Raw genomic sequence first — 13694 nt, 5'->3', positions numbered from 1 at the left:
ACCTGTCTGGCATAATCCAATTCACTGAAAACACAGAGACCCCAAACTGATTTGAAAAGACAGTATTTACACCCTCGATGGGTGGGGTGTGTAGCGTAGAAGCTACAGTAAAGATTTCATCTTTAAAAGGGTGAACATAACATCTTCTCCAATAAATCTGGCACCTTGGGGCTTCCATAGGATTGGAATACACTGGACAAGCTGTATGGAACGTTTTCTTGTTTGTATTTTTGGTTGTTTTGAATGTTTCAAAACAGGTCCCAGTCCTATTCCAATGTTCAGGAGAACGCTGCAGCACTGTTTTGCCGTGAAGCTCCAGAAATGTTTTGTGGACAACAAAACTTCCATTTTCGGGTGGACTTTTCCTTTAATGGTCGTGCACATGAGTCAAGTGAGGTGTAAGACCTTATGTAAACGTGCCGGTATAACATAAAAATCATGCATTCAGAATCACAAATGAGGAAAAGTACACATATCTTATCAGAAAAAATGTTAATATCAAGCATAACACCGTAGTACTCAGGGTGTAAGCAAATGGATATGTGTTGGTTATGTTATTCTATATTTTATCACTATTAGGCATAAACAAAGGGAAGCTAATTTAAACACACTACTTTATATACCGTTAAGTCAAAACGAGGCATCATGTTTTATTATCTTTTCTTAATTGACTGTTTTGGGGTATCTGTACTTAGTTATGATCCACTACTGAACATGAAAGACATCTGAAGTTTGCCAAAAAGAAATTAAAAGCAGAGAATGAGGTTTAGATGGTTTTGGAGATGGAGGTAATGTGCCTGCAGCGGCAGGAGAAGAGACGAGCTATAGGCTGCTCGCACAGTCCAGGGAAATAATGAGTCATTTTCAGGACTGTTGTCATTCACCGATCGAATTAAAAGTGCTTATATTTGTTGTTTACATCGCGCGTTCGAGCCCCGGAGGGAGACTCGACCGGTGCATGTTCCTCCACTCCTCCGGTCGATCGAGCACCGAACGGCGAGCCTGCTCTCTCGCTCTCTCTCTCTCTCTCTCTCTCTCTCCCCCTCTCTCTCTCTCTTTCTCTCTTTCTCCCTCCACCCCTCCACCCCTCCGTCCTCCGCTCCTACCAGGTAACTGTTTACCTCGACGTGGACGCGACCGTGGCCGCACGCGCGCCCCCGCGAAGTCATACGTCACCGTGCTCGCTCCTCTTCTCGCGCGCTGGTTAAAAAGAAGGAGGAAAGAGCACGGGAAAACATGTGAGCGGTCTGAGGACTTTAGTGAGAGACAACTTTTATGTCTTATGTGTTTTTTTTTCTGTGACCCCCGTGCATGCACAGACCGCCGTGCAGTGCTAAAAAAGGAATTACATCTTTAAGGAACGACACGGCTCTTTTTTGCAGTTCACGGTGTTTTTCCTTTCTCTTTTTCTTTTTTTTTTGTGGTGGTGGGGGGCAAGTTTTTGACTTTTTTGTGTTCATCAGGATAAATTGTGTTATTGTTATTTTTTTTTTATTATTATTATTATTTCTTGAGTTGTGCTATATAAGCTGAAGCAACTATTAATTTATTGTAAACACCTTTTTTTTCCCCTTCTTATTCTTCTTCTGCTTCACAGCAGTGAATCAAATGTAGGACACCTGCTCTGACATACTGCATATTTGTGATTTTTCTTTATTTGGGGGTTTTGTTTTTGTAGTAACTGGCTTCCGCTTGGAGAAAATACTGCCAAAATAAAACTATATACGTTTATATTACATTGCAGGTTTAAGCCCACTCTTCTGAAAAAAAAAGGGAAAAAAAGTGGGAATATCTTATTTTTTATATATATTTTTTAAAAAACATCTATATTTTTGTTGATTTTTATGATTTTTTGAACTATGAAGCATTTGCAATTTGTGCTCGTCCTGGCCATCGCGGTCAACGTGTGGGAATGTGGAGACGCAAAATTCGGCGAGAGGGGAGAACTCAGCCCCAGGCGGAGAAGATGTTACGACGGAAGCTTGCCCAAGCGGCTGAAGAAAAGGGAGCGAAAAGTGTTGCTTGACGGCAGCAGCAGCGGAGAAGTTTGCCACAGGTTGTACCCCCGTGTGTCCTGCTGTCCCACCAGGAGAGCCGCCTATCAGATCCTGCACCGCAGGGATGCCAGGGTAGGTTAACGTCCGGCCACCACGTTGCGTTTTCACTGCGAATTAAGGGACTGAGGGTTTGTTTTGTTTTGTTTTTTACTGCTAAGACGCCCTCAGGAGATGCGTTTACAGACCGGGTATATTGTCATTCTGCCGCTGAAATCTGGGGGGGAAATTGCCCTGGGTCATACTCCTACAGAGGCATTTAACGCGTTTGTGATACATGATGTCAGGAGGGCTTACCATACATTGTGTGTTTTTATGTTACCTATAAGCTAAGACTTGAAAAATCCCCATTAATGTCCCATAACGTCTCACGTTGAGCCACCTTACTGTTATTTTGTGATGGTTTATGTTCTTATAATTCTGTAAGTAGCTCCTAAAGGCTCTCATCTGTGGGCTCATGTGTTTATTTCACGCGCATCTGTCTGAACTGGCGTCAATTTCCACGGTTTCGGGTGTGTGTGTGTGTGTGTGTGTGTGTGTGTGACGTTTCCGTTTGTTTACCGGGTTTTTCCTGCTTTTACGCAATCTGGTGCAAATTCCGCCGTCCATTGCGCTTCGGCGTTACCATGGTAATCAGTCGGACGTTTTACGTTACTTCTCGCCACAACTGTCAGCAGAGAAAAAAAAAAACATGGGGAGGGGGGATACTAGATAAAAACTGTTCAACTGTTTGTGTTATCCGACAAGGTAGGAGTTCGTCTAACAGCCATTTGTTCGCAGCGTTTACGCACAGGAATGTGTTCGCCTGACGTTTCCTTTGGTGGGGGGAAAGTTCTACGAACGTGCCGCGCACTCGCTCTTTTTTTTTTTTTTTTTTTTTACGCAGCACTCCTGTCCGTTATGGTATCGACCGAAGTGGTGTAAAAACCAAAAAACGTGTCGTAATGTAATTTTTCAGCTCTGTTCCCGTGCGAGAATGGCGGGGGGAGGAAAGAAAAAGGCGACTGTATGCGCCAAACTTGTAGCGGATTCCGATGGATCCTCACCGGGCCATTCTCATGTAAACCACTCCTCGAATCATTCAGTGGCTGGGTGGTATCTCACTTTGTGTTGCGACAAAAAGCCATATTGCATCATTTAATTTGCTCAAGTCATGCAAATAAGAGGGGGGTGGGGGGGTGAATAGGACGAACTCGACTTCTCCTCCTCCCCACTACACTGCCCACACACGGAGCCCTTTCTGATTATGGCAAAAGAATAACAACAACACCATTGTGTTTGTTGGTTTCGCTAATGGGAGAAGCTGGAGAACATCAACCCCCCCCCTCCTCAAATCATCAGCCCCGTCCAAGTGTTAATGCCTGTGAGAGGAGGTGTGTGTCCTTCACTATACACCCCCCCAGCCAACCTACTAACACCTATCCCCAGTGGACAGAGTGTTTCCTTGAAGCCCAGTGTTGACTACATCAGGGCTCTCTTGGGGTCTCCGACCATATGTATCACTGGAGACAAGTGATTTTTTTTCTCTTCTTTTTCTCTCCAAGAGTGGCATTGTGTATTAACATGTTTGTTCCGGCAATTTCATTGGCACAAGCCATTGTGCTGATGCTATCGTTGAAAGAAGTAATCCCGGAACAGCTGTTCTCCCATACGAAGCCGCGCGTCGCAACCTGGTGGGACGCCAACTTTTTACAGGGCCAAATGTAAACGTCCAAAATAGCCGGGGGGATACGTTAATGACAATTTTATTTTCTTAGCTATTGTAGCGCTGTGTTTGCTTATTATGGCTCCGTTCTTGACCCGCTTTGGTGTGTCCTCAGCGAAAGTGCAACAGCTGAGCCTCATTGCCATTTTTCTCCCTGGTTTTGAGGAACGTACGCGCCGAGATTCAGCAAAAGACAACAAACAAAGGTCCACTTGTTCTGGTTTGGATGATGGCAACTTTGGAGCCCGTCCCAGCAACATATGGACACAGGGCATGGCTGAGAGCACACAAATGCTACTCTCCGTGGACCTCGTGCCAGCCCATGGCACACAGAATCAATGGGCAATTTAGAGCAGGAGGGCAGGCATGCCCACAATACTACATGGCATGAGTGAACAGGGCACGGAGACAGAGGAACACACCACACATACAGGGTCATAGCCAGCCTGGAGCTCCCTTTTTGGGGAAAACGTCAATTAGGAAATTAGATAATATATAGAACAAAAGGGGGATTCAGATCAGGGTTCTCAAACAGGCTAGGATTTATTTCCCCTCCTCAGCTCGTCTGCGCCGCCCTTTGCAGCAAGAGATCTGCCGAACATTAAATTTTTTTTTCAGGTAGGCCGTCAAGGTTTATGCCAGACGTTCTGCCACCTGTTGTGTAAACACGGCTCTGAATAACTGAACAGAAAAAAATCTTTCCCCTCCGTTGCAGTTTGTTCTGCAGTCCGTGCGAAGTGTAAGGCATCCATATGTTGGCCTTGGGTCTGCCGGTCTAATTGACTTCGACAGACTGCTAATTTGTTGATACCAGAGTGGGAATGATGTGCCTGTCTATCTCTAAATTGGTGTTTACACATGGACCTCACACAGAGCAAAGCACTACCAGCCTGCCTGCCTGCCTGCCTGCCTGACTGCCCAAGCAGCACGGCTCTTGACCTAAAACAGATTACATTGTGTTTTATTACTGCTAATTTGTTATGTAAATAATCCTGCTAATTTCTTTTGGATTAACTCTTTGTGTACTTTTTGCGTAATGACCCAAAAGTCAGGCTTTGAGGCCCTTATTTAACTTCATTCACTTCATGCCCCCGAGATCTGTCTGTCAGACATGGGAATTGTAATTTGACTTTAACTGTTTATGAACTTGGGTAAGTAGGCAGTGAATGAGATTATTTCTGTGTTTATTTCTCCAAACAGACAGGGTGTTCCAACCTCAGTGTTTAACAAATTGTTCTCGGAAAGGCTGGATGTCACAGAACATTTTGTGAGGACGGGATAGAAATGTGAAAAAAAAAACACCGGTGTAATGCAGCTTTAAGATTCCCATTTCAGTTGGAGTACACGAGATTGTAAACAAAAAGATATGGTTTTCTGTGGGGAGATGAGGAAAGAGGCTATACCACCGTCGCCAGAGAGAATTTGGAGTGTCTTTGCAGCGTGAGCGGTGTGAACGTTCATGCAGATCGCGGCGGAGATGCTGCAGACTTTCACACTATGCGAGTGACCGTCTGTCTCCCTCTTCATTCTTCATTCTACAGATGATGCTTTGGGAAGCAAAAAAAAAAGAAAAAAGGAAATTACTGTGTGGCCAAGCTTTGTCAGCACAATACCAGCCTGAACAATAACTATCCAAACTAACCACATGTCAGATCTGCACATCATGTAGAATATAAACACGCTCCATGATGACAATGGCGTTTAACGCATGATATGGCATGCGAGGTAATGGATTTCTGACATCTTGTATTGCTTCATGCTGTTGACAGAGTATCCCACTGTGTCATATGGGAGGAAGATGTTAACATACAGTTTTAACTTGTAAGTGGGTTGTAGCTTCAGAGCACTTGTGTGAAGTAGAGATCACTGACTTTGCGTGTGGTAACTGGGGTAAGATTGTCTAATTTAGGTTTGTTTAACGCGAAGGTCTGTTGAGGGCTGGAAAGTTCTTATACACGTCTGTGTTTTATTATAGGAATGATTTAAACATTTAATCGAAACCACTTTCCATTTTCTCAATTTTACGCATTACATGGGGTGATGTATGTACATCTAAGAAAGTAAGGAAACAAAAGTTTCTTAAAAACTTTTACGGGCTAATATTTGCCTTAAAAAGGCAGTCTGGACCCACTGAGATCATGTGCCAACAAATCATCTTGCGTAGTTAGTTGTTGATAATTTCAGACAGTGTCTTAAGCCGTCAAGAATTTACGATAACGAAGATTTAAAAATGCACCCCACAGTCTAAACTTTCCCCTGCTCCGTAGCGCAATGTTTACGATTTTATATCACCAAGCGTCCAGCTTATCCTAAACTACAAGGTGGCTCGCCAGTGCAAAGTGAAGCAAGACGTAAAAGTTTACAGCCCACCATTTTTAATCATTGGCTCTTGTTGCGTGTGGTCTCCAGATTTTCTCCACCAACAACACAGAATGTGGACGTCTCCTGGAGGAGATCAAGTGTGCTCGCTGCTCCCCCAATGCCCAGGTGTTGTTCCACTCCCTGGACATGGATAAGATGCCACACAGGGAGCCAGACCTGCCGCGGCTCTGCCAGGACTTCTGCCGCGAGTTCTACTACACCTGCAGGGGGCACATACCAGGTAATTTACGCAGATAATAATGACCGTGAGTGTGACTTGAATTACAGCCCGCGTGTGTGTGGTTACCTGGTGATACGCAAGCAAACACATGAAGAGAGCAGGTGATGTACGCATGTGTTTAGCTCGCTCAGTTCAGTCTCCCGTACATTTTGAAAGCAAAACTGACACGTGTGATTGTGATGGATTAAAATTCACAGCAGGCCTCATTTCTCATTGAGACTCGGGCTGCACATGTAGAACTGGCAGATTTTTGGACTTATGCAAGAAGTGGTGCGTCAGTAGTCTGGTCTGTGAATATTTATTTATCCAGCTCTTACCTCATCTGACCTCACCTCCATTTGTTGCTGAGCTTGTCTCACCCGTTTGCTCGCTCGCAGCCTCCCTCCTTTCTTTACTGTTGCACTTTAATGCATCACCAAAATGACTTGCCGCACGCAGTATATACAGCAGTTTGCTGATTAGTCTGCAGACTGATCTTGCACATTTGGTCTCAGAAACAGCAGAGCAATGTTATATTAGTGTATCACAATACTATTACGTTGCTGCATAATGTTTTGTTCTCTTGTCTGTGTTTGGTTTGTTGTGATCACACAAGTTTATTTTACATTTACAAAAAAACTACTTTTTGAAGACGTTGTAACAATACACAGATTTGAAGGCATTTCCTGACATGTGAATGGAAAGTATGTGATTCGCGAAGGTGGGTGTGAAAACAAATATCTCACATGGACTGACAAAAACAAGTTCAGCCTGACCAGTGTACCAGAAAACAGGGCTGGAACAAAATGAACTATTTTATGACCCGTTCCTGGATTCTGCTCACCAGACTCGACTCCAAGGGGTTGATTCTGTATTCGGGATGCATAAGCACCCTAGCTGTGGTCTAGACATGACTGCCCGGCACCTTGCCTTCCCCAGACATAAACTGTCACTCAAAATCCTCTGTGTCATGCTCTGCCACCAGGATGTTTTCATTTGAGTAGTAAGCTCACATAAATCTAAACATATTTCAAGTGTGTCTTTGCCGGCCTCTGTCGGCTCTGATTGTGAGCTCTACTACAAGATGGCCAAATCCACAGAACAGGGGAAAAACTCATTGATGCAACAGTTTTCCTCGTGGATACGGTGCTGCTAAATGATAGGAACCCTTTTTGCCCCCTGAAAGCATTTGGTCTTCAGAAGAATTTCCTTTGAAGGGATGCAAGATCACAGGTACCTGTGCCTTCAGAGTGCATACCAAACATGATCAAACACTTTTTGACTGTCTTTACTCCTCCAGCCAAGTCTTCTTCCAATCTCTGTCGCCACAAACTGATTAGATCTGCTGAGATTTGCAAACAGAGAACAGTTTCAAACACACTTGTCTGCAACCCACCCACATGATACGCCGCAGCTCAAGTCAAATATCAAACACATACATTCCATCTGGGTCCATCCTCGTCTGCATCTAATGGCCTGCTGGCGTATCTTGTACAACACTTGAACTACGATTGAGGTTGGCGACTGGGGCTCCGCAGAGCGTAGAGCCAGGGGCGAAGAAGAGGACTTGTCTGGAGGTATATTACCTGCACACGAGATGACAGACATATGGGCTCAGAGAGTCAAACCAAAAAAGCACAGGAGAGGAATCCAGACAAGAATCCCCCCTCCCTGCGTTCACCGTTGCGCTCCTCCCCGCTCGCTTCCCCCCCCCCCCCCCCAGCCCTCCACAGATCAGCATATGTGGTGACGAATGACACATTTATTTTTCTACAAAGGTTGTGTGTATGTAAAACTGCTGAAGTGCATCAAGATGTCAAGTACTTGGGGTGGGCCACCCAGGTTGCCTTGGAAGATAACCAGATGGAAGTATAACTTTAGCGCTAGGGAGCCGGGAATATGGACAGAGTTCTGTCTCTTGCTTTCTCTCTCTCTCTCTTTCCCTCCCTCCTTCTCTATCCCCCTTTTCTCTCTCTCTTTCTCTCTCGTCTTATTTCTCTCGTATGCGCTTCCTCTTCTCTTTTACTTAGTTCATTCTTTTTTTCAATCATTTCCAGATTTGAAATGTCTTACAACAAAAACTCACAACCTACTACGAAACAAAAGATGAATTAGATCGAATGCTGATGCTTCCAGCTAACTGCATTGCTTTGACAAACACTGCTGGTATTTTAAAAATATTTAATCCAACTTTTTTGACAACTTGAATTGTTTTATGCGGGGCGGTAACAGCGAATATACCCACACACATGACCAGACAATATGATACGTCCTTAAGTTTTGCGAAGGTATTAAAATGAAACAGTAGCCTTTACAGCATCCATAACTGTCATCTCTCTCCCATGAAATTTCCTACCGGCCCTTGATTAGGCCGTGTACTTAGCCCCCATTTCTCCATAAAGACATTTACTGCCTTGACTCTCACTTCTGCCTGGATGCCTCCCACCTTCCCCGTACTCCTCTTCCCTTCTAACTTCCTCCCCTCTTCACTCATCCCCCCTCGCCCTGCAGCTGAGGTCCGCAACCAGCATGGTTAAGATAACTGCAGACACAAGTGGGTGGGTGGTATCGCCAGGACTCCGTGTGTGTGAGTGTGTTTCTACGTGTTTGATCTTCATGTTGTGTTTAGATGTTTCAGGGGATATCCTATCACCTCCAGTATTTGGTGCGGTCAGCGCTTGTGGTCGGTGTGTGGCAGGAGAGGGAGATGAAAGGAGGGACAGGGAGAGTCCTGTTTGTGTTTTTATCACTGGTGTATTTGTTCTCCTCCGTCCTCGGAGGGTTTGCCTAAAGGAAACAATATTGGCAAGATTGTTTTTAGGTCGCGAAGGGCCTCTGAGACCAACTGCACACTTTGCTTTTTGCTGGGAATAATGTTGTGACTGCTCAGGCTGGAAGCGTAGATGTGTGTGACTTCATGCAGATCACTTTTTGCCCTTGCCCTGAAACCTTTTGGGTAAACTAGCAGGCCGGGGAAATAAGGAATATGATAGTTTAACCTTTTAATCCGCAAGGTAGATTAGAAGAATACAATCACAAAATCGAGTCAACTCAATTTTATTCACAAAAAAGGATAGTGGATAACAAACATCAGAGGGACATGGACATTAAGTTCTCAGCTTGATAGATTAATTTAAGCTGAGTAATAAAAAAAAAAAAAACAACTGGAAGATTTAAGGGCCTCAACAGAGTCAGACTGTCTGATCGGCTCAAGTAAGAGTTACAGGATTGAACTGTTGTCTAGCGGGATCAGTGCCCAGCATGCTAATGTTATCAGTATTTAGGAGCTGGAAATGATGTGACATCCAGTTACTCACAGCTGACATGCAGGCCTCGAAGTAAATCATTCGGGTGCGATCATCTTTTACAGGCACACACAGCTGGGTGTCATCAGCGTAACAGTTGAAATCCATTCCATTACTGCCTGTGATTTGGCCAAAAGGTGAACTTTAAGAGAAACGCAGAAGGCCACAAACAGAGCCCTGAGGTATTCCATCATTTTAATCAGACTGGAACCATTCGTGAGCCAGGCCAGAGGTGGTAAATTGATTTACCGGTTTCTCTATTAGAATACAGTGATATATGGTGACCAAATCTGCACCGATATCTAGTAATAGAAGCATTGGGATGGAATCTGAAAGCAAATCGAAAGGGAACAAAAAAATTACTGCCAGATTTGTGGGCCGAAAGTTGCCGTCAGACAACTCCCTAAGCATGTCATGGACATCCCCGCTTTGTTTTGAAGTGCAAGCCAAGAATATCTCTCTACCTGAAAAAAAATGTGTTTATCTGGTATTACATGCCATATTTAATAGGTTGATTGTTTCATTTCTCCTGCTGTGACCATGTGTTGCCCACTAATACAAAACCATCACACCTGTTTGAAAGGAAAAACAAGTGCTTAGGTCCTCCCCGAGAACTGCAGGAATAAACGACAGAGGAAATTAATTCACTGAACATTTGTACACAGTTTTGTACGGGGACAAATCTTTCGACGTGCTGAGTTTTATAGGCGACAGTAGGAGGTGTGATATTGTGTACCGTTTTACTTTAGTGTGCTTTCCCAGTTTCTGCTTCAGTGTTTGACCAATTGTTTCTTTTTTTCCCTGATAAGCAGTGTAGTGTATTTTGTTGATAGTTTGGTTGGGATTGTGTCGGGTTATGTTAAGGTTGTGTGTGCAGAGCTTCCTCAACAGCTGGATGAGCTGAATATAACTTTATTTGAGAGGTCAGTGTCTGTGATAGTAGATGCATGCAAGTTTTTTCTTTGCATGTGTTGTTAATCTGAATTTTAAAAAGAATGTCTGGCAACAGATTTTTTGTTATCAAAACACTGAGGTTAGACAAGATTTTCAACAAGATATTGAGTTCAATACTTTGAGTAATCGTACAGAAGACTCCCCTTGCTTTTGATCTTTCAAAGTCCTTTCAAAACTGACTGTTGAGTTTATATTCTAGGGTAACATGTGTAATTTTCTTCTTGGTATAACATCTTTCTCAAGAGCACTAATTTGGGGATGCCACTAAACAACACTAGCCAACCCTAAATCACCAATAAGCCAGCTGACGGTAGATATTTTTGTACGGTAGAGAGAATAATACTTCAATCACACCTGATCTTGTATTGGGTGTATTTCAAATTCTTTATCATCATTGATTACTGTGCTGCTCATCAGACAGCACCCAGTCCTTTTCCATAGTAATTCATTAAGGCTTGTGCATAAAACATTATTCTTCAAATCAAAAAATTACCAGCGTAAACTTAAATTGAGAATGCAGCCTTTTTGCTCTGTGTAGGAGGCGTACTTCACTGCAGAACTCTGTCTAATCTGTGATCCATTTGGTTTGGCCCAGCTTCTCTTCACTTGTTCATTTCAGCCCGGTCTAGCCAGGATTTGGTTTGGCTCATCAAGCATAACTCCAACCCTCCCCAGCACATGAGTACATCACATCCTCTCCCTCTTTCTCTCTTACTTTTATGTCTTGTCTTGCACATACTCATGCATGTATACATATACGGTAAAGCCACATACATTACAGCACTAGTGTGCGTAAGTGTGCGCACACAAAATTTAAGAAGCAAAACGCATTGTTTAGACGTCTACATGAAAGCAGTATATGAAGTCGTGGAGTAACTACAGTAAGTGCTTGACTTTCTCTCTGCATCTGTTATGTTTGCTAGAACTGTTCCAAGCCGATGTGGATGAGTTCTGCCAATACTATGGGAGGAGAGATGCCAGTCTGTGCTTTCCAGATTTTCAACGAAGGCAACCACAAGGGCAAGACTCCAACTACTTGGGAGATGAAAAAATTGAAGATATCAGCACCAGGTTTGTAGCTTGACTTTTACCATGGTTTTTCATCCGTTTGAATGACATTATGGAAGATGTACATAGCGTTTTGAATGAGCCTTGGCTTCTTCCTAATGTGGTTCAGCCAACTGAACTTTTCTTCTCAGGCTTCATTAGAGCTTCAGATTCATGACATTCAGCTGTGATTTTTATGTTGTAATTGAAACAGGCGTAGCCTTGGTCACATGTTCTGGGTTCACTAGTCCTTTTTGACATGGACCATACTCTCAGACAGAAATGCTATGCCATCTCTCCTCTAATCCTAAAGTTTGTCCAGACTGCATTTGCTCAGCTTTGCTCACATAATGAAAATGCTTATCCTGCGTCATTCTGGTTGCCTCCCTCACTGCAAAGGTCTGTACATCACAGAGGGCTTTGCCCTTTTGTCCATGGGGGGATGCCTTTCATCTCTGTTTTCCCTGAGGCAAGAAGGCCAAGCAGCATGTGCACCTGAATAACAGCAACCAACATTCAGTCAAATAACTTTGGGGGCTCATTTGTCGCTCCTGCTCCTTATCCTCTGATAGTTAGCAGATAAATGACAGTGAGCAGGACTCTCTTACGTTAGAGGCCGGGAGAACGGTCCAAAATGAAGTTACAGTTGTTGGCTGACATTATTGCCTTTGTTTTGGGGAATCAAGCTGTGAAGCTCAAATGCTCCTCTGTTCCTCGTGAAATGCTCCCAGGGAGTGGTGGTACACTTTGTGGTATTTTCATGGCCAGTGACGTACAGCGTTAGTGGTGTTTTTGAATTAAGTAGAAACAAAGAGAGGGGATTAGTGGGGAAAGATGGCTGTGAGGGAGTTAAGTGATGTAGAAGCTCTGATATGTTATGGCTTTGACTCAGATATGTGTCCACTGCATCTTTAGAATATCGTGATTTGCAACACTGATGATGACCGTAACTTTGCGTAAGCTTTGATCAAGAGAGCTGGTGGATGTGGGGTATGAAGTCTGACTTTGTTGCTGAAATCAGAGACTGCAGATTGAAATCACTGTGTCCCTGCTGCCTCAGATGGCTGTAGAAGGAGTCATACAACAGAAAGTCTTCATACCGCACAGTAGTTGTTACACTTACGAGATGCTGGTAGGAGTGATAAGACTGGATTTCTGCTGCACCTTTAATTGTGTCTCTTGCTTAAAATTGTATAATGAAAGTTGAAGTAAAGCATTCACATACACAATTGTCCGCTAAATACATGTTAATGTCAATGATTTTTTTTTATGTGAAACTATTGTCTATGTCTTATTGCTGATTATTTCATGCTTCCCTCCAAATAGTTTAAATACTTTATCACGCCCCCTCTACCCACTAACTGGATTATTCACCGCCACCATCAGCCTCTGACCTTTTGTATCTCCCCTGTTGCCCAGGAAACACAAACACAACTGCTACTGCGCCCAGGAGGTGTTGAGTGGTCTCAGGCAGCCGGTGGCCGTGGTGCACTGTGGGGATGGATCCCAGCGGCTCTTTGTCCTGGAGAGGGAGGGGATTGTCAGGATACTCAACCATGACCTGGAGCTAATCAAGGAGCCTTTCCTGGACATCCACAAGCTGGTGCAGAGTGGCCTGAAGGTAGGAGTGAGCTTGCCTTCAAAGTGCTAACAGTGTTGGAAGGATTGCAGAGGCAACACAGATGCAAACGGGAACAGGAACTTGGCTAATGGAGTATGAAATATTGCTTGCTACAGTTCCAGAGTATGGGAGTAATGTGGTAGAGCTTTAACACACTTCTTTCCAACACAACAGTTTGCACCTATGTAAACGTGTGAGGAACGTCTCCGGCCAAGATAAATCCCTTGAAAGTGGTGCCTGCTCACTATTAGCATTTAATTATATAATTACACCAAACAAGCAGTCATTCATCAAATGTGATCGGGGCTAATCATTACACTATTATCTGCTAATTAACTGTACATACAGCACACATTGTGCTCACTGCTAATTTTCTGCCAATTCTCACAAGATGGGTTAATGGCTTTCATAATCTCTCCCATATTGT

General features: G+C 43.8%; 1 protein-coding gene across 2 annotated transcripts in view; it reads left to right on the top strand.

The window, feature by feature from the left end:
• Nucleotides 1-1191: 1191 nt before the first annotated feature.
• The window catches only part of hhip (hedgehog interacting protein), a 35675-nt gene continuing 23172 nt past the window's right edge, over nt 1192-13694 (top strand). Inside the window, exons 1-4 of one of the 2 annotated variants that reach the window (XM_030428865.1) lie at nt 1192-2129; nt 6169-6361; nt 11523-11670; nt 13066-13267. In XM_030428865.1, the coding sequence (XP_030284725.1) occupies nt 1860-2129; nt 6169-6361; nt 11523-11670; nt 13066-13267 (813 nt within the window). In that variant the 5' untranslated portion in view covers nt 1192-1859. Of the gene's footprint in view, nt 2130-2706; nt 2802-6168; nt 6362-11522; nt 11671-13065; nt 13268-13694 lie in introns of those variants that run through there. The other variant, XM_030428874.1, reaches the window with a different exon arrangement.

The sequence above is a fragment of the Sparus aurata genome, chromosome 1, assembly GCF_900880675.1.
Source record: "Sparus aurata chromosome 1, fSpaAur1.1, whole genome shotgun sequence".
NCBI lineage: Eukaryota > Metazoa > Chordata > Actinopteri > Spariformes > Sparidae > Sparus > Sparus aurata.
This window is presented reverse-complemented; position numbering and strand designations above follow the sequence as displayed.